Source organism: Gopherus evgoodei, chromosome 7 (assembly GCF_007399415.2).
Source record: "Gopherus evgoodei ecotype Sinaloan lineage chromosome 7, rGopEvg1_v1.p, whole genome shotgun sequence".
NCBI lineage: Eukaryota > Metazoa > Chordata > Testudines > Testudinidae > Gopherus > Gopherus evgoodei.
Genome location: NC_044328.1, coordinates 2,664,743 through 2,684,924, shown reverse-complemented (window position 1 = coordinate 2,684,924; position 20,182 = coordinate 2,664,743). Strand labels below are relative to the sequence as shown.

At 51.9% G+C, this 20,182-nt stretch overlaps 1 protein-coding gene across 3 annotated transcripts in view; it reads right to left on the bottom strand.

Moving 5' to 3' along the window:
- OGA (O-GlcNAcase) overlaps positions 1 to 11,349 on the bottom strand; it is a 44,621-nt gene extending 33,272 nt beyond the window's left edge. The window contains exons 1-4 of one of the 3 annotated variants that reach the window (XM_030570415.1): positions 10,477 to 11,349; positions 3,044 to 3,095; positions 2,615 to 2,712; positions 805 to 935 (exon numbers count right to left, since the gene is read on the bottom strand). In XM_030570415.1, coding sequence (XP_030426275.1) covers positions 805 to 935; positions 2,615 to 2,712; positions 3,044 to 3,072 — 258 coding nt within the window. In that variant the 5' untranslated portion in view covers positions 3,073 to 3,095; positions 10,477 to 11,349. Of the gene's footprint in view, positions 1 to 804; positions 936 to 2,614; positions 2,713 to 3,043; positions 3,096 to 3,996; positions 4,018 to 9,980; positions 10,189 to 10,476 lie in introns of those variants that run through there. The other 2 variants (XM_030570414.1, XM_030570416.1) reach the window with 2 other exon arrangements.
- Between the last annotated feature and the right edge of the window lie 8,833 nt (positions 11,350 to 20,182).

The window sequence follows — 20,182 nt, the reverse complement described above, 5'->3', positions numbered from 1 at the left end:
GCAGAAAGTGCACAGCGTCACAAGATGAGTGACGAATGCTGGCGTGCTTCCATTACCACAGTGTGCCTTGCACATTCAAAACTCTTTCCAGTAAAGGAAGGACTAGAGGAATGGGGGATGGAATGAAGAGGCACGCCTTGGCAGTTATCTCCAATTAATGCATGACTCTGACCCACCATTATGTTTTTCTCAAGGATACCACTGGAGACTGCCAGTCTGTTCCAATTTCCCAATCCAAGGCTTATCTCATAGGAGAAGCGGACAACTAGGAAAGACCAAATTCAGCAACAGCCCTCAGGTGAAGTGGAGCAAAACATCACAGGAACTTAGAAGGTATGTGCACATGTTAGGTCTTCCCCTATTGTAATTTTTTTTGGAGGGCGGAATACCATCCTTCCCTTTGGATACGAGTCTTAGTTTGAGGTTTTTAAAATGATTTTAGGACCAAAACTCCCAACAACAGTTAGTAAGAATTGCTATTCCTGATCAGACCACTGCCAGCATCCTGCCTCTAAGGAAGTTTCCATAGTGCACTGGCCAACTGTAGAAAATCTAACATGAGTGAAGAAGTCCTTCCTGACCCTTGCAGTAGTTTCAATCCCAAAGCCCGACTGTTCATTTTATGAGAACTCTGACTATTATTAGACATAGTATTACAGACATTGGCACTTATGTTCAATACTTAGAAGCAAAATTGGTCAAAAAATGTCACTAAGTGAACAGCAAACACATGAGTTACTGAGTTATTTTGGAAGTTCCAAACATTCTTAAATCACATGGGCTGAGAGTTTCAACAAGACCTACCTGGTCCAGCTTGCGTTTCAATGTGGACACTTCTTTTGGATTTGAGAAAGTGATATCAAGTCCAGGCGAGATGGCATAGATGAATTCTATTTCATATTCTTGGGCAGCTGAGATTAGGGTCATGAGTTGCTCTAAGAGTTAAATCCAAGTATTTCAGAAGGGTTCATCAATAAGAAAGCTAAGATACCTCCTCATAAATATTAAGAAATATATTATAAAAAGCAAATTACTCCATTGTAGAAGCCAAGAAAGGATTTTCAGATAGCTTTAACAAATATTTTGAATGTTCTAAGATTACTGATGCAGCAGCAAGCACTAAACTATATTGCAAATTGTGTAGAGGAACAACATTAAAGGGATAGTAACAAATACTTGTCTTGTAGTTTAAGCTTTATTTCACACTTATCACTATTTTTAGAAACCTTTTAAAAGAATGAGAATATGCCAGTTTGATCTTGTTGTGTGGCAAACATGAGTGCATTTCACCTGTTTATACGGAATCAAACTTAAAAGCTCTGAAACTGTTACTCATTTCCATATGGGTAAAAAATATTAAAGTGATTCAATGCAGTAATCAATTTTTGCAAACAGGATTTGTTCATTTGAACTCTTTGTTTGATGCTTTCAACTGCAATATTTGCATACTGCTGAGGTACAGGATGCATCAATAGTGGCTTTTTTAAACCTCTTGAGTAGAAATTATCCTTGAAAAAAAAAAAAAAGATAAATTTCATTCTCCAATCTGAGAGAAACAGAAGTAAAACAAATATAATTTTTTTGGAACCTCTAATAACCTAAGGTGCTATTGGTAACAGGTAAGAAAATTTGTTTTATAAATATAATTGTACTCTGCCAACATCTTTTTAACTTTATTCCTAAAACCATTCAAACCAGTCCCTACAAGATTTAATTCTGATGTGATTATCATCTCTCTCCTTCACCCAAGGAAGAGACTCCTACAAATGCCCTGTTTGCCAACAAGCCTCTGTGCTCTGACAGAGTAGCTCTTTTCCACTGGTGACAAGAGCACCTTAAAACTCAGTAAGGGCCATCTCCTCTCCTCAATGAAGTCAGCAGCAAGACTGCTAGGTGCAGGACCTAACACTGTACAATTTTACTTATTTTCAGATTTCTAGGGCTGGCAATACTGAGCCACTACTGGACAAGAACACCGTAGTTATGCTAGCTAGGTCTCCTCTGCTGCTGGGAAATCAGGGAAGAGAAAGAAGAGTAACCACTTCTTGTGAAAGCCACCAGCTGCTAAATAAATCCCAAATGTCAAACTTCTGGTTTTTACCTTAAAGTTCTGATTAAGCCAGAAGTTGAAGTTCCAATAATGACTCCCCTCACTAGTGTGTGCGCGTGCACTTAATCAACCAGAGACATTAGCAAGCTGATCTGCTCATTTCATTTTAAAAAGGAAATATTTCCCCCTTTCTAACAATAAGGTCCATATGACCAATACAGATAAGGAAAAAATTCAAAATGAACCCCTCTCACTGCCAGAAGAGGGAAAGTTGAAGGAGTGTAAATCCCACCATAAAACTAAAGCTATTCTTAAAAAAGGGAGTTTTAGAGGTGAAATGCAAAGCTAAAATTAAAGAGAAGAAAACCCAAACTTATGCTGCAAACTTCTATTAAGTAAGGTTGCAAGAGGCATTCAGTATAGAAACCTTGACCTAATGCTTTTCTGCATTGCCATTCACCTTTAAAAGTGGATACAATGATTAAACATACAAGCACATGTACCAGTGACTGAGTAATTCAGCAACTACTTGTAGAAAATACAGAGGGGAATAACAGCAGTTACCAGCTTCCTCCACAGAGTACATTTCTCGCCAGAACATCCTGTGCTTGTAGTCATCTTTTGGAGCATACAAGTAGGTATTCAGTCCCCATTTCTGAAGCCTATAACGAGGGGGAAAGCCTCCATTAGTATTCTACAGGTGCAACCAAGCTGCATTTTATAGGATCTCATTCTCAAATTTATGCATTTGTCTTTGAGAACATTCACCACTATACTATTAATTCAAAATGGTATTGCAAAAGTTTGAGAGAGACTATACAAATCCAGAACAGCCTGAGCAAGATTAGAAGGGAAATATAACCAGCTAGAATACAGATAATACGTAAAATGCTGCCCTAAGTCAGACCTGAGTATCCTTAATAGTCTACTAAATGGAAGATGACAGTTTTACCGTTTGGAGCATATTGTATATCAAGGGGAAACGTTACTTGCCTTCTAAAAAGTTCCTTCCTCTGCTCCATAACCCATGGTCTTCCATAAAATCCTATGGGAAACAAGATTAAAATCATCCAGTTATACATTGGACTGTATGTTTCATGAAACAAAGATTACACTATAACCCACTTTTCTTCTTCTCCTCCTCCTCCCACAAGATGTTTTCTATTAGGTTCAGTTTAAAAACCTTCTAGCAATCGGGGGGGGGGGGGGGGGGGAAATCAAAATTGCATAAAAACATAACATACTAAAAAATCATAAGGGAAATGTAGTACACTAAAAAGATCTATATTTTCAATTTAATTACACCCTACATAATTTATGATCCATGCCGATAATTTTAGTCACTGAAGCAATTAGTTTCTAGAATCCAAGCAGAAGTCCTCAGCAGATGCCCTTCATAAGTCAGGTCAGCACTACTACACAAGTAGCCCGAACCGTAATAACCCGATTATGCTATCATTCCAGAAGTCTGATGAGCAGTTTTAACTTTATTTTCAGAACTGTTCAATATTCCACTATTAATTACCAGTGTAAGAGTGTTTCTTGATACAGATAGGTTATATTACCTAAATCTACACATATTATGATCAAATATATGGGAGGTGGGGTTTGAGCAAATTGAGGACCAGATTCAAATGGATACATAAAATAAAAAAGGGAACAAATCTTAAGAGGCTCTTGAGAGTGCCAGCATTAACTAGGAAATGCTGGCATCTTATTACACTGTGCCCAAGGATATAAACTTTCAGCTGGTGAAATATGGAGAGGCACCTAAACAGAATATTTCAATGGAAATCCAGAAGTTTGATCTGCCTCAGACTTCAAATCTGACAAAGTTCCTCCCAATCTACCCTCTATGAATGACACTTCATTAAAAGCAATGATCTTGACTAGCCTACCATTATTCAAGCAATTTCATTTAGTATTATTTGCCAACAGATCCACACCTTCAATCACAAGTGGACACTCTTCATATTAGAAAGTCTCAGTTTGGCAGTATGAGGGAGACACCCAAGACAAAGAGTGAAACGTAGTAAGCTTTCGTCTTCATCCAGCATAACTGCTCTGCCTGATGAATGATGCAACTGGCAGGACAAAGCAAAAGCATGTACAAGCCCGTACATCATTAGCCTGAAGTTAAACAGTCCTATTTCCAGACCTGATCACCCATCATCATTATTTTTGCACTTTCGTTTTAAATAGAAAGACTAGACAGGCTTTGTTCATTAGACTAATGTTTGACTTTTTAAAACAAGGTACAATTTGAGAGTGTCCTATGTTAAAAAATTGACTCCAATTACCTATTAAAAGTGAACCCTGTGATTTTAAGTTTGAGGAGCTCTAAACAAGCTCAACTTTTAAAGGTTATTCTTAACAGAGTGATTTTTAGTTACTTAGTGCCACAAAGTGGTGAAGTTAGGTACTACTGCTCCCAGTTGGTTGAAATTGTGAAGTGACAAATGGAGGACAGAGAAACAGCAGAGCAAAGAAAGAGTGGTGGTGTGCACAGAACAAACAAGGTAACAGACAAATTCTTCTCATTTACACAAATGTAATAGAGTTGCATTGTCACTGGCAGGCGAATTTGGTATAAATTAGGAAAACAGACCTATCTAATCACAAAGGGACCTAATGAATGTGGTGCCTAGTCAATACTTGGCACTTCTATGTATGTAGAGCATTCTGAACATCAGAACACAATTTGAAAACTAATAGTGTAGTAACCTGAAGTGAAATCCAGATGCCAACTTAAAAAAAAAAAAAGAAAGGCAGTGAAAGATAATGGGTAGCATTAAAGTATAAACAACGATGGGTACATTTAGATTAAAATATATTAAAGTGCTAGTAGTGTAATAAGATATTTTAACCTGATAGCATCCCTTTACATCAAAGTACTAAGACATGTCAGCTAGGGACAATGTTAACATCTTTCTGTCTGAGCCAAAATTTCAGTCCGTTTTCCCCATATCTCTTTGTGGGTGCCCCGCAGTGAGATGAAACATAGGCAGAACAGCGTTTTAATTCCCATCCTCGCACATATACCCTCATTCCTTGTCACTGAGGGTCTTAATCTGGTTTCAGAGTAGCAGCCATGTCAGTCTGTATCCGCAAAAAGAACAGGAGTACTTGTGGCACCTTAGAGACTAACACATTTATTTGAGTATAAGCTTTTGTGGGCTACAGCCCACTTCATCGGATGCACGCCATGGAAAACACAGTAGGAAGATATACACACACACACAATATGAAATAATGGGTGTTACCATACACACTCTAATGAGAGTGATCAGTTAAGGTGAGCTATTACCACCAGGAGAGGAAAACTTTGTAGTGGTAATCAAAATAGTCCATTTGCAGCAGTTGACAAGAAGGTATAAGGAAAGGGGGGGGGGGGAACAAACATGGAGAAATAGTTTTACTTTGTGTAATGACCCATCCACTCCCAGTCTTTATTCAAGCCTAACTTTATGGTGTACATTTTGCAAATTAATTCCAATTCAACACTCTCTCAGAGTCTGTTTTTGAAGTTTTTTTCTTGTAATATTGCGACTTTTAGGTCTGTAATCGAGTGACCAGGGAGACTGAAGTGTTCTCTGACTGGTTTTTGAATGTTATAATTCTTGACATCTGATTTGTGTCCATTTATTCTTTTACGTAGAGACTGTCCGGTTTGGCCAATGTACATGGCACAGGGACATTGCTGGCACATGATGGCATATATCACATGGGCAGATGTGCAGGTGAACGAGCCTCTGATGGCATGGCTGATGTGATTAGGTCCTATGATGGTGTCCCCTGAATAGATATGTGGACAGAGCTGGCAACCAGCTTCACTGCACAGATAGGTTCCTAGGTTAGTGTTTTTGTTGTGTGGCCTGTGGTTGCTGGTGAGTATTTGCTTCAGGTTGGAGGGCTGTGTGTAAGCAAGGACCGCCTGTCTCCTAAGACCTGTGAGAGTGATGGGTCGTCCTTCAGGATAGGTTGCAGACCCTTGATGATGTGCTGGAGAGGTTTTAGTTGGGGGCTGAAGGTGATGGTTAGTGGCGTTCTGTTACTTTCTTTGTTGGGTCTGTCCTGTAGTAGGTGACTTCTGGGTACTCTTCTGGCTCGGTCAATCTGTTTCTTCACTTCAGCAGGTGGGTATTGTAGTTGTAAGAACGCTTGATAGAGATCTTGTAGGTGTTTGTCTCTGTCTGAGGGGTTGGAGCAAATACAGTTGTATCGCAGAGCTTGGCTGTAGACAATGGGTCGTGTGGTGTGGTCTGGATGAAAGCTGGAGGCATGTAGGTAAGTATAGCGGTCAGTAGGTTTCCGCTATCGGGTGGTATTTATGTGACCATTGCTTATTAGCACTGTAGTGTCCAGGAAGTGGATGTCTTGTGTGGACTAGTCCAGGCCTGGTTCCTCACACATTCTTGTCAACTGCTGCAAATGGACCGTTTTGATTACCACTACAAAGTTTCTCTCTCTCCTGGTAGTAACAGTTCACCTTAATTGATCACTCTCGTTAGAGTGCGTATGGTAATACCCATTGTTTCATGGTGGGTGGGTGTGTCTACTGTATTTTCCACTGCATGCATCCCATGAAGTGGGCTGTAGCCCACGAAAGCTTATACTCAAATAAATGTGTTAGTCTCTACGGTGCCACAAGTACTCCTGTTCTTTTTAATCTGGTTGCTGCATTTGACCATCAGATCTTGGAAAAGTTGAAACCCTGACAATTCTTCTTGTTGCAATGTGTCCACTTCAGGCCTTTCCTCCCCACCTACAGCAAAAGCTTTTGTCCAGGCCCTTGGTATCTAAGCTACAAATTTCTTCATCTCTGGCCTTGACCAATGCCATCGTGGCCCACTTTGCCACTACAACAACAGTTCCTCACTCATTGTTTTGATCACGTTACAGCCTCCTCTGCAACCTTCACCATATCTATCTCTCTGATACGTTACTGAGACCCTGATTCCCACAGATTGCCTATACTTAGACTAAAAGCTCTTCAGAGCAGAGATCTTCTTGCTACATGTCTGTACAGTACCTAGCACAGGGGTCCCCGCCATGGTGCCCACCAGGGCATCTAAGTGCGCCCGTGTATTGGCCGGCAGACGAGCATCCACCAAAATGCTGCCAAAATTTGGCAACGACACCCCTGGATGATGCTGCTTGCCACCTACAAACAATGTCATCCAGAGGCGTCGATGCTGAAATTTTGGTGGATGCTCGTCTGCTGCCACAGTCCTTCGTGGCTCATCGTCTGGCGCATGCCAGATGAAAGGTTGGGGACCACTGACCTAGCACAATGAGGCTGGGACCTAGATTCTAGTTGGTACCACTATATAAACAAGCAAAATTGTCTTGTGGGAAGATGAACAGAGAGAGAGACTGGAAAATGGGTAATTTGATAGAAAGCCTTTCACCTCCTGGTCTCGGATTCGAACCAAATCAGTCAGAAGTGATCAGAAGCTTATTACCATCTGACAGCTATTTGGTATCTTATGTAAAACATACTCATCTTAGTACAGGAAGTAATACAAAAGGTCTTCACTGCTGCCATCTGTGCTTATCAGTTCCCTGGCTTCAATTTCCAGTGCTATCAATCTGATACTTTTCACTACAATGTAAAAATCTACTTCAGTAATTAACATTTTTGGGTAGACCTGAATATCCCCAGGCTGGCTAAGGGCTAATAAGTGCCCAAAAGCCCGACAGATATTAGCAATGACAATACCACCAAACAATACATTTTTAAAAAGTGATAAAAAAATCTATAGAATTAGAAAACGTCCAGAAAAGGGCAAAAATAAAAATGATAAAGGGTATGGAACAGCTGCCATATGAGGAGAAATTAATAACACTGGGACTTTTCAATTTGGAAAAGAGAGACTAAGGGGGGATATGCAGAGCTATAAAATCTTAACTGATGTAGAGAAAGTAAATAAGGAAGTGTTATTTACGCCTTCTCATAACACAAGAGCGAGGGGCCACTAAATAGGCAGCAGGTTTTAAAACAAACACAAAAGGAAGCGTTTTTCCACACAACGCACAGTCAACCTGTGGAACTCCTTGCCAGAGGATGTTGAAGGTCAAGACTATAACAAGGTTCAAAAAAGAACTAGATAAATTCATGGAGGATAGGTCCATTAATGGCTATTAGCCAGGATGGACAGGGATGGCGTCCCTAGCCTCTGTTTGCCAGAAGCTGGGAATGGGCGACAGGGGATGGATCACCTGATGATTCCTTGTTCTGTTCACTCCCTCTGGGGTACCTGGCATTGGCCACTGTCAGAAGACAGGATACTAGGCTAGATGGACCTGTGGTCTGACTGAGTCTGGCCATCTTTATGTTATGTTAATATTTACTGCAGCCAAAGGGTGTTTTCCTTTTAGATATGAACAAAAGCAATGTAAATGCTGACTCTGATAAACAACCCATTTCACTCCCCACTGCATCTGCTCTAATCGTTAAGTTGTCCAACTGAAAAAGTGCTCTACAAATCTAAAACTTACTAGTCTAGTTATAATAATTCAAATAATTCAAAGACAACAATTATGTCCAGAATAAACTCTCTTTCCAGATTACAAGCATCCACCTGAACCAATGTCAAAAAGGCCTCAATTTTTCAACAATTAATGAAAAGGAAGCCTACTTTATTTAACAGCTTTCACCATAACAACATTTGTGCAAGATCTCAGTGCAACAAATATGCCCAGAGAGAAAAGCAGATTACTCCATAATGCAATTTAAATGACAAGTGACAGCACAACAGAGAACAGGGACTTCCTTAGTACTAATGTGAGACCAGATGCCCATGGAATCACCTATTTCTTACACAGGAGAAGTCTGAACTTCTAACATGCAGGCACGGAGCATGGCTCGGATTTCTATATTGCAGGATGGCCCTGTAGGCTGGGTCTCCACCCCTGCATATACGAGCTAGTCAGGAATGCTAGACTATGCCTGCACTACAAGCCCATTGATCTACCAAGCCTAAAGAGCAGCTTGTGGGGTGGGGCCAGCTGCGCCCCCCCAGGTACCCCGGGGTGGGGAGAATCTGCACCATAGGGCCAGATATGCCCCCTCCCTTCCCAGATACCCCAGGGTGGGGAGAATCTGCAGCATGGGGCCCGATGTGCCCCCTCGAGGTACCCCAGGGTGGGGAGAATCTGCAGCATGGGGCCAGATGTGCCCCTCCCCAGGTACCTTGGGTGGGGAGAATCTGCAGCGTGGGGGCAGATGTGCCCCCCCCAGGTACCCCGGGGTGGGGAGAATCTGCAGCGTGGGGCCGGATGTGCCCCCTCCACCCCTCAGATACCCCAGGGTGGGGAGAATCTGCAGCGTGGGGCTGGATGTACCCCCCCGAGGTACCCTGGGGGGGGGAGAATCTGCAGCGTGGGGCCGGATGTGCTCCCCCCCGAGGTACCCCGGGGGGGGGGGGAGAATCTGCAGCGTGGGGCCGGATGTGCTCCCCCCCGAGGTACCCCGGGGGGGGGAGAATCTGCAGCGTGGGGCCGGATGTGCTCCCCCCCGAGGTACCCCGGGGGGGGAGAATCTGCAGCGTGGGGCCGGATGTGCTCCCCCCCCGAGGTACCCCGGGGGGGGAGAATCTGCAGCGTGGGGCCGGATGTGCCCCTCTCCCCTCCCCGAGGCACCCGGGGTGGGGGAAGAATCTGCAGCGTGGGGCCGGATGTGCCCCCCCCCCCCGAGGCACCCCGGGGTGGGGCCGGCCCTGCCCTGCCCTGCAGTCAGCCCCGACCGAGGGCTGTGCACAAGCAGTAACCAGGAGACCGAACACGACGCCGACCCCGAGGGAGGCGACCGGGCTCCAGGGCAGAGGGAGCGGCCCGGGGCGGGACACCGGAGGGGCGGGGGCTGCTCCCCCTGAGGGCGAGACTAGCCAGGGGCCCCCGTTGCCTTGGTTACCGACCCCCCCCTTACCTTCCACCACACCGCACAGGAAGCGCCGGGCCCCGGCCACCGTCTCGGTCTCCGTGTCCGTCTCCTCCCCGCTCGGGCCCGGCCCCGCGGGGGCCCCCGCCGGCTCCAGCGGAGCCACCGGCCCCCCGGCCGGGTTGGGGCTGCCCTGCGGCTCCCGCTCCTCCAGCGCCGCCTGCCCCTCCTTCTGCACCATGCTGCCGCCCGCCAGCGCCGCCAGGGACCCCCGCCTGCGCCGGGCCCGGCCCAGCCCTTTGTCTCCGGCTCCCCCGCGCGCCCCGGCCGCCGCTTCCTGTTTATGGGGCCCTGCGCCTGCGCGGGGAACCGGCTGCAACCGGTCCGCGCCGCCCCGCCCGCCCGGCCGCCCGCCGCTCGGGAAGGGAAGGCGTCGCCGCCCCGGGATCTCGCGTCCGGTCCGACAGCGGCCTGGCGCCCCGAGCCGGCACCGCGGGAGCCGCAGGGCTTCTGCGGGGACAACGGGCTGAGGAGAAGCTGTTACCTCAGGGGGAACCCAGGGAATCAGCCAGCTAGCGCGCATGCGTACCGCCTGAGGCCCGGGGAGGGGGTGCCACTGCGCATGCCCATCAGGTCAGAGGGGGAGGGGGAAATGAAGAGGTGGCTCACTAGGCGTGCGCAGAGACGATAGCGCGGTAGTGCGCATGTCTCCTAGGCCAGAGGGGAGGGGAGAGGCGGCAGAGTGTTAATGCGCAAGCGTCGAGGAGAAGGGCACATGCGCAGTTAACTCGCAGCGGTCGGTGTGTTTACTCTGTATACGCGCATGCGCTTGCCGCCTGGGGAAGCCCACGGCGGCTTCGTGAGACCAGGCTGGGGTAGCTCAGTGCGCATGTGCATGGGGAGGAAAGGCACCGCCTCCCCCAGGGATTGACCTGCGTTCCGCAGCCGCCTTGCCCCGCCCCCGCGCTGCGCGAGCTCTGCCGCCCTTCCCAAGCTAAGCAGGGCCCGGCTGGGTCAGCGCTGGATGGGAGACCGCTGGGCCTGGCCGTGCACACGGGGAAGGAGCGCTCCGCCCGAATGCGGATCAAGGTAGCAGCCTGCGGGAATGGCAAGGAGCAGTAACGACGCTAGGAGCCAGGTTCCTCTCGCAGTCCGCGTGACACAGGCTGGAGTTGCTGTAGGATGGGCACGCTGCGCTTCCCTCTTTAGGAAGGAGAAGTACAAAGTCCCGAAGGACGCTGGTCTCCTGGGAGAAAGGGAGGCCACACAGAAAATGAGTGACGCTCAACTCAGTTCTGGTCCCACGAGCCTGGGCTAGCTACAGACACTTACCGTTCACACCTCCTAGAACCCTGGTCACGGTGGATTCTCCATCACTGACTATTTTATAATCGAGATTGGATGTTTTTCTACAAGATCTGCTCTAGGAATTATTCTGGGGATGTTCTCTGGCCTGTGCTATGCAGGAGGTCAGACCAGATGATCACCGTTGTCCCTTCTGGCCTTGGAATCGATCCATGACTCTTGGAAAAACACTTATCAACACAAAGAACTCCAGCTGCTTTTACATCTGGGATAGGCTTGATTGACACAAGTCTGAGAACTAGTTCACTCTGAATGGTTTCCAGCCACTGCAGACATGGACCAATTTACATGGTTCAATTAGTCCTCCTCCTACTGTCCCACAGTGCACTGGAGGGCCTTTGCAGTCTCCCAGAATCCACTGCTTCTCTTACGTGTGGGATAGCTATGCAGCCAGAAGCCATTGCCCCGAAACATCTCGTGGATGCAGGGCAATCCTGCACTGGTTCTTCAACCAGATCAGCACGCCTGGTTGTTGAATTCATTGAACTGTGCTTAAGCCAGTCCTGGCCAATCACTTCAGTTACAAATAGTTCAACTCTCCTATAGACAGTGCACCAGCAAAGGGAGAATTAAGCCCAAGCCAGAGGGAGCAGCAAAGCACCACTCATCTAAGAGAGAACAGCCTCAGTTACTTTTAAAATACTCTGAACAAGCTGCTCGTAAAAGAAGTTGCCAGCTCCTCTCTGTGCATGGCTTGAAACATAACATTGGGTGCACGGGCTATCACCTAGGGCAGACACATTTCCTGTGCCCCAGGTACTGGTTAATTTGGGGTATAAGAGATCATGAACAGACAACTCTGTGAAAGGAATATTAGTTATCTGTATGACAGCACCTGGGACCTCACCGTGTACACATACCCTCCAGAGAATGACTATCATGAAGAGCTCACGGTCTAAATAGACAGGACAGGCAAAGAGTGGGAGGGGAAACTGAAGTACAGCCAGGGAGTGACTTCCCCAAGGTCACAGGTCAATGACAGAGCCAAGAATAAAATCCAGGTCTCCTGACACCCAGTCCAGTGCCCTATCCACTAGGTAGTCCTACTTCTCAGGTTAGCAAGAAGCCAACACACTTTGAAAATATAATGAACTAAAATGAAGAGCTTCAGTTACAGGAGCAAATGAACCTGAAAAGATAGCAAGGAGGCATAATTTTGATAGAGATGGGTAGCAGGCTTCACAGGAGCAACTGAAGGATCTGGGACATGGTGCTTGAATCCCTCAGCATTTGAAACCCCATAAAGACAAAAACAAGGAGCGGGCATGAGGCGACAGGAAAATACCCCATTTCAGCTTTTTGCATGGCTGTTCCTTGGCGGGCAATCAACATGTATCCAGGAGGAAACAGCTGATTGACAACCCTGAGTTCAAGTGGGGTCAAGGGAACAGGTGTGTTCTGTGTAAATATGTGACATTGGAGAAAGCAAGTTGTCCTGGGTTGAGTTCTTCCTGGTAAAGCTGGTGTTATTCATGGTATACAGACAGAGAAGTCGATTAAAAAAAAACAACACTTGCTTGAAAGTTGCAACGTGGCACTATTTGATTTCTGAGAATTCAGAAGGAGAACACACAAGAACCCAGAAACAGAGAGAGAGAATGCAGACTGCTCCGTAAGGCAGAGAGAGACACAACTCATCCAACTTTGCTTTTAAGGGGGCTCTTTCCAGACAGCTATCTGCTGACACACCTTGTTACAGACCCCCTAGCCTGCAAGCTGGACCAGGGAACGCCCATGCCCCCTTTTGAGGTGATAGCTTGCAATTCCTCCTGTCCTAAATACACCACAGCTAGCAAATTATAACTAATCTACACAAGTTACAATTGTCTATAGTTTACCGATACTTTATGAACTTGTGACATGGAGGCCATAGGTCAAATCCACTGTACTTCTAGGGGAAATTAATTTTCCTGTAGCAGCTGTAAAAACCCAGGCTCACCTGAAACGTTCCCAAGCTGTGGTCTGCAGAATAAAATCTGCAGAATAAAAGAGACAGGGTTAGGGAGTTGGGGAGTCTCCTGAGAGGATCGCTGTCATGAAATGCAACAGTCTGACAACTCAGAGGCCAATGCCAACTTTCCATCAAGCGTGTCCAGATTACACCTATAACTTGTCCTTAGACAGTTGATTCATGCCAGCCAGGCGGGGTTGACCTCTCCGCCGCTAGTAGCAGCTGAGGTGCCTGGAGGATCTATTTTGGGACCATCACCATTTGTCTTGTAGGCTGATGGCTTTGGTGCCTATCATTTTTCTGCAGCCAGCAGCCCATCTTGTTTGCTGGTGGTGACTCCCCATTGGATAATAATTCACCCTGCTGAGAGACCTACAGACGGACATGCATCTGGAGACAACGTGCAGGTTTACTATAGCCACAGGTTCATCAGTCCTTGGGCAGAGAAAAGAAGAAGGAGCAACAGTACCGCTGCATTGTTTCCTGGCTCCCTTGCATTGTAAGCAGCTGTAACGCCTACCCTCAGGGCTGGAAAATGCTTCTGCTGATCAGTAGCATGCTCAGGCTTCGGTTGCAGCCCCTGTGCAGCAATTTTGAGCTGACCTCCAAGCCATGCAGTAGTTCGATTGTCACCCCCCACTGCCTGCAGAATGGAAGCTAAGGTACAGCTGTGAGCCAGTGTTGACACCACTCTCTCCTGCACACCTACAGGCGTCAGCAGGGGAATTCCTTCCAGGCACAGCTTAGTCAGTGGCATGGGACACACACAGCAACATCAGTGCTTCCTCAGCAGGCAACTCTGTGCCATGGGGATACGCCCTGGCATCGTTATTTATACAGTAAATACAATTAAGCCTCAGCAGCATTAAACTCATCAGCACCACAGGAACTTGGCTGGCCAGCCACCTTCCCCCTTCATCATCTAGGAAGCAGACTCTCAGCCCTCTCCAGACACCCTCTCAAACGGGTTTTCTGCGGCATGCAGTGCTTAATTTGTGCCAAGACTTTCCAGGGCTGATCCCCGGCACCCCTAGGCTTGGCAGTTCATAGCCCCAGCACGTCTGGGCCTGGCAGTTCAGAGCCCCAGCACCTCTGGGCCTGGCGGTTCAGAGCCCCAGAACCTCTGGGCCTGGCAGTTCATAGCCCCAGCACGTCTGGGCCTGGCAGTTCAGAGCCCCAGCACCTCTGGGCTTGGCGGTTCAGAGCCCCAGAACCTCTGGGCCTGGCAGTTCATAGCCCCAGCACGTCTGGGCCTGGCAGTTCAGAGCCCCAGCACCTCTGGGCCTGGCAGTTCAGAGCCCCAGAACCTCTGGGCCTGGCGCATCAGTTATGAAACTAAAAAAATTGGCTTGAGCCCCAGCAAATCTTTCGTTACAAATTAAGCCCTGGCACCATGTCCAGAAAATCAGACCAAGGGAGTGTACGGGGAACAATGTCCAGAGTGCTGGAGCCTTCAGCGAGCACCTCCTTAGCCACCCCAAGTCAAGCACCCTTGCTGACCACAGCTGTGGCAGCGTGGCCTGGGGAGAGAGGCAGGCGAATGCAGCCTGCTTCACCCTCTTGTTCCAGGCAGAGAACCAGCTGCGGGTTCGATTGCTGCTGCTCAGCTCATGCAATAGTGTCAGCTGCCGGAATTATCGGTTATCTGAGCTACCGTAGCATCCAGAGGCCCCAGCTGAGAACAGGCCCCCAGTGCTGTACAAACGCAGAGACAGGCCCTGTCCCAGACTGCTCCCACCTAGACGGGATGGACAATGGGCAGGAGGGGAAACAGAGGAAGTGATTTGTCCAGCAGCTCAGCGGCAGAGCCAGGACAAGAACTCACAGCTCCTGATTACCAGGCCAGCGCCTGTTCCATTAGACCCCGTTCGCAGTCTGGCTTTAGTCTCTTTGTACAGCTCCATGCACATCTTCCCCAGAAAATTATTTCTTGTTTCCGTAGTGGTAGGTTGTCAAGTGGCTCAGTGCTGACCTGGGTCAGGCCGACTGCTCAGCTGGTGAGCGGGGGCCTGCAAGTAGCCAGGGAAAGTCTGCCAGGAGGAGAGCAAAAATAACTGCACAGTGCAGAAAAGGCCCCAGCTAGGGTGCCAGGCCCCCTGTCACTCCCTGCCTACCCAAGTCACCTCCCTCCCGCTGGGCTTTCTCAGAGCCCTTCCCCCAGCACGGTGCCAGGGCAGGCTGGTCTGAGCTCAACCCCTTGTTCACCCCCCGTGCTACAGAAGGGGGGATAGATGGGCCGTTGAGATGAATGCAGCGCTTTACGGTCTGCCATCTCCTGTGGCAGGGCACCGGCTCCCAGCCTGGCAGGGGGAGGACCTGAGGAGCTAGGAGGGCCCTGCGTATTTGGGGTGCTGAGGTGGTGTTGTAGCACCCCTCTGCAACAAGGGGGCACTCTGAGCCAGCCCATGGCAGGCCCGGCTCTCGGTCCCATTGGCCAAGTGGGGCAGGGTGTGAAGGGCCTGGCCTGGCCTCATTCATGGCCAGAGCACCCCAAGAAAGGGGGCTGGAGCTGCCCCGGGAGCAAGAGCTGGGCCCCCGCAAACCAGCCTTGCCAGGCCGCTGCCAGCGTCTTGAGTGCCAGCCCCCATGGCCCCAGCCGCGCTCACAGGGGCAGTTCCCCCCCCCCGCCAGCCCTGCGCCCACAGCCCAGCTGGAGCTCGAGGGGCAGGGGAGAGATGAGCAAAAAGCCATGACCCCACCTCATCTAACCCACCTCCCTGCTGCCGGGACCAATCCCCAGTCCCCTGGCCTGTGCGCCCCCGGCGCTGCCACCCCCCACCCCACCCCCAGATGTGCATCCTGCATGCTGCCTTCCCCCTCACACCGGCCCTCCTGGGTCATGGAGCTCAGCCTCATCACAGCAACCCCGTCGGAGCAGCCCCTTCCTGGACGTCACAAGCTCCATCTTAAAGCTAGTTCGGGTGTTTGCCCCACGGCTCCCAGTGGAGGCTGTTCCAGACCCTCACCCCTGCAGCGATTAGAAACCTGCTGCTCCTCTCCAGCCTGAATTGCTCACAGCTGGTTTATCCCCATTTGATGCTGGGCCAACATTGTCCCTTAGCTTCAGCAGCTCCTCCCCCCGTCGGATTTCGACCGTGCAAGCGGGGCCAGCTCCGCCGTTCAGAACAAGCCAAACTGCTGTGGTCCAGTGACGCTGGGCACTGGGTGTGGCAGTCACCGCGCTGCAGCCATCCCTGCGGGGGCTCAGCTCATGCTAGCATCGGTGCAAGGACGAGCCGTCCAAGCCGCCAGGCACGCTGACGGCTGGCTGCCCCCCCCTGCCGTGCCAGGGGCTGTTTTTAGCGCGTACGCTGACGAGTTGCAGGCGTGGCCTTGAGCTGGCCATGCCCCCGCCCCTGGCAGCAGAGCCCTTCCCTTAGCCTCCGCATGGCCTGGCTCAGCCTCGCGGCCCGGCTCTGCACCGGGACCCGGTAGAATTCAGCGTGAACCTGGGGACCAGACCTGGACACCTGGTCCAGCTGCAATCTTGGCGCCAGCATCTCAGCCAGTCTGCCCCCCTGCATATCGCAGGCCACAGCCGCTCGCCCATCCCGCCGCTGGGGTTTCCAGCGGATGAGACCCAGCTCAGAGCCTGAGCCAGGCTCTCCTGGCGGGGGTGTGGTAAGCGCTGGTGTCGGGCAGCCACCCCCAGGCGCTGACCCTCCCACCAGCTCATGGGGATACAGGGCTGATGGCTGCTCAGAGGTTCTAGGGGGGCTGGAGCAAAACCTGACGCTAAGGCCACGCCCCCACCAAGTAGTGTAAGAAGGGGGCAGGGGTCAAAGAGGGCCCAGGCCTGTGGGGTTGCTGGCCCCCCCCCAGGGTTAGGGGGTTGCTCCCAGTCCCGCCTCGCCCTGAGCTCTGGGCCTCCCCACCCCCCATCCCTACTGCCCGCTGCTCGGCCTGGTGGGTCGCCTCAGGCCAGCACAATGATGCCAGTGGGGCGATGGGCACCTGAAGTGGGCGAGTTCTTCCCTGCATTAGTGATGGCAGCGCCCCGCGCTGAGCGGTGCCCTGATGCCATCTGCCATGTCACGACACCCTTTGGTCCTCCCCTGGACAGCCCCATGGCCACCCGAGCTGCTACAGCTGGAGCGGCCGCTCCAAGGGTCCTCAGCAGGGGCTGGGACGGACTCGGCCCTGCCAGGGCTTGGATGGGGGGCACCCGTAGGTTAGACTGGCTCCCTGCACACGGGTGAATCAAAGGCCTTTCTAATGCCCCCAGCCGGGTGTCACCATCACACCGTGGGCACATGCAGCATCTCCCCCGGTGTAACCCCCACACACGCCCGCCACCTCCAGCAGTGCACATGGGTGGGCACCCGCCCTGCAGCACCCCTGGCTGGAGAGGGGTCTTGGAAGGCAGGAGCGCTGCCCAGGGGGTGTGCTGAGCCCCGCACCCCCTCAGAGCAGGCCCCCCAACCAGCTCCTGTCCCGCCAGGCCCTAGCCGGGACCGCCCCCCAGGTAGCACTCTTCAGCTGGGCCCCCTGCCTCCCTGCCCCACAGATGCCCAGACACAGCAGGGTGGCGCATAGCGACTGTGGTTGGATTTTATTGTACTTTTGATTGTTGTTATTATACAAAATATACAGAGCTGAAAATGCGAAGCGGCTAGTGGGGCCGAGCGCCCGGTGAGGGGCACACGCCATGCGGCCGGGGGTGGGGCTGGGCACTGGCGCTGGACGCCGGCGCACGGGGCAGGAGAGGAGCTGAAAGGACAAAGCTCCCCCCCAACCCAGGGCGACCCCAGCTCCACCAGGTGAAGGGGGCGGGGCTGTCTGGATGAGAGTGAGGCTCAGCCCCACCCACAAAGGGGCCCTCGCTCAGGCTAGAGGCTTGGGACTGGGGGGTGGGGGTGCCGCTTCCAGCAAGGGGTGTGGGTGAGAGCTGGGCCCTGGGGCAGGGCCTGGGGGCTGGAACGAAGGAACATTAAAAACTCGTCCTGACAGCGAGATCTCGGGGGCAGGAGGAGGAGGGAGCATTGTCAGCCATTGTCCGGGAGCCGGACCCTGCTGGGAACGGCTCGTGGGGCATGGGAAGGAGCCCCAGCTCCCCAGCCTGCAGAAAACCCCGGAGGGGACATGGGGGGGACGGTCCTGCCCCGGGCCCAGAGCATGTGGGACTTGAGCACCAGCGACCTGTGGGGCGCCAACCTCCTGGTTTGTCCCCATCTAGGGACAGGGCCCCGTGCAAAGGGTGGCTCCAGCCCGGATCGTTTCCTTTGCTAATCAGCAGTGGCCCCCACAAGCCCTCCCGCCTCCCCCACTTGGGCGCTGCTGAGCTGGCTCCAGCCCAGCCCTCGGCTGCCGCTCCCTGACAAAGACGCTGCAGCTTGGGCAGCCGGGCGCTGGCTGGGTTGTCTGCCCCCGTGCACCACCCGAGCTGTAGCGGCACAAGGCACAGGGCTCCCCTTCCCATACCCAGCAGAGAGCAGGACAGGCCGAGGGCCATGCGGGCTTGGCAGGGAATAAACAACCCTACAAAGCCAGGGGTGCTGGCTGGCCAGGGCTGTCTGCTGGACGTGGCTTTCCCAGCTGATGGGCCCTGCTCACGGAGCTGCTTCCCCGGGGAGATTCCCCAGGCTGCTTCTGGCTCTGCCTTGAGCCGCACACCCTCAGCCCTGGCAGCAGCGCTGATCCCACGGCTCCCACCACTGCCGAGGCCTGCAGGCTAGGAGCATGTTGCGCCCGCCTCCCTGCCCAGATGAATGGCTCCACTCAGCTCTCAGGAGTGGGGAGCAGGCCCCACCTCGCAGGACTGGGACAGGGGGACAGGTCCCGGGAAGCACCTTGGTGCAGCATGCAATTGACTTGTGGAACTTGCCGCTGCAGGAGATTGTAAAGACACCTGGCTCAGCACAGCTCCAACAAGGCCATCGCTGTGACCAGGAACCACGTCTGCAGAGAGCATTAAAGGGGCTGTGGTGTCTCAGAGCCAGGGCTGGAGCTAATCTGCAGAGCAGGGCAGAAGATGGGGCCACATCTTCCTCTGAAGCCCCAGGCACTGGCCACTGCTGGTGATAAGATGCCCGCAGGGACGGCTGCACTGCCCTCAGGGCGCTAGGGAGTGACATGCCCCTGTCATCAGAGGGACCCCAGGGACCAGGCTGCCAGCCTGTCCCTGGCAGTGCTGGCTGCGCTGACGCCTAAGAAGAGCACATGCTGGCCGCGCACAAGCCCCCTGGTTCGCTCTGGCTCCCAGCCTGTCCTGCCCCGTGTCGGCCCAAGGCAGATGGCTGGCTGGCTGCCGAGCTATTCCCCCTCAACCAGCGCGATCCCAGTGGGCTGCCCAGCTCATGGCAGTGTCTCACTTCTGGGCTCCTCTGGGACCCTCTGTGCAGCCTCTGACCCCCATCACCCGCCTGCGTCGGCCTGCGCACAGGGCCCTTGGCAGCTGCCTGAGCGACACCCTGCCGGCTCCTAGCCCCTTCCTCCATCCGGGGTGCAGCTGGCAGGGCTTAGGGGGAAGATCTCAGCAGCTGCCTGAGCGACACCCTGCCGGTTCCTAGCCCCTTCCTCCATCTGGGGGGGCAGCTGGCAGGGCTGGGGGGTGAGATCTCAGCAGCCGGGCGGAGGAGTCCCCGGAACCACTGGCACTCCAGGGAGTGTTGCCCACTGGCCCTGCCACGTGCCGCCTGCTGTGACTGACCGGAGTGAAGGGGCAGTGGGGAGCCGCAGGCAGGAAAGAAGCAGGTTGTGCCCTGGAGCCAGCAGCGAGCAGGGCCCGGGAGCAGCAGAGCACCAGGAACTGAAAAGCCAGCCAGGTAGCCTGGCCATGAGCCCCAGACTGGACTCTGCTTCTCCAATACACTCCCCCCACCACCGGTGACAGCCCTGGGGCTAACCTGGGCCGGGCTGGGCCGGGCCCCGTGCGCTAGATCATTGAAGGGAAACGTTTCGCCCAGGCACAAAGTGCCAGCTGGATTCCTGGTGC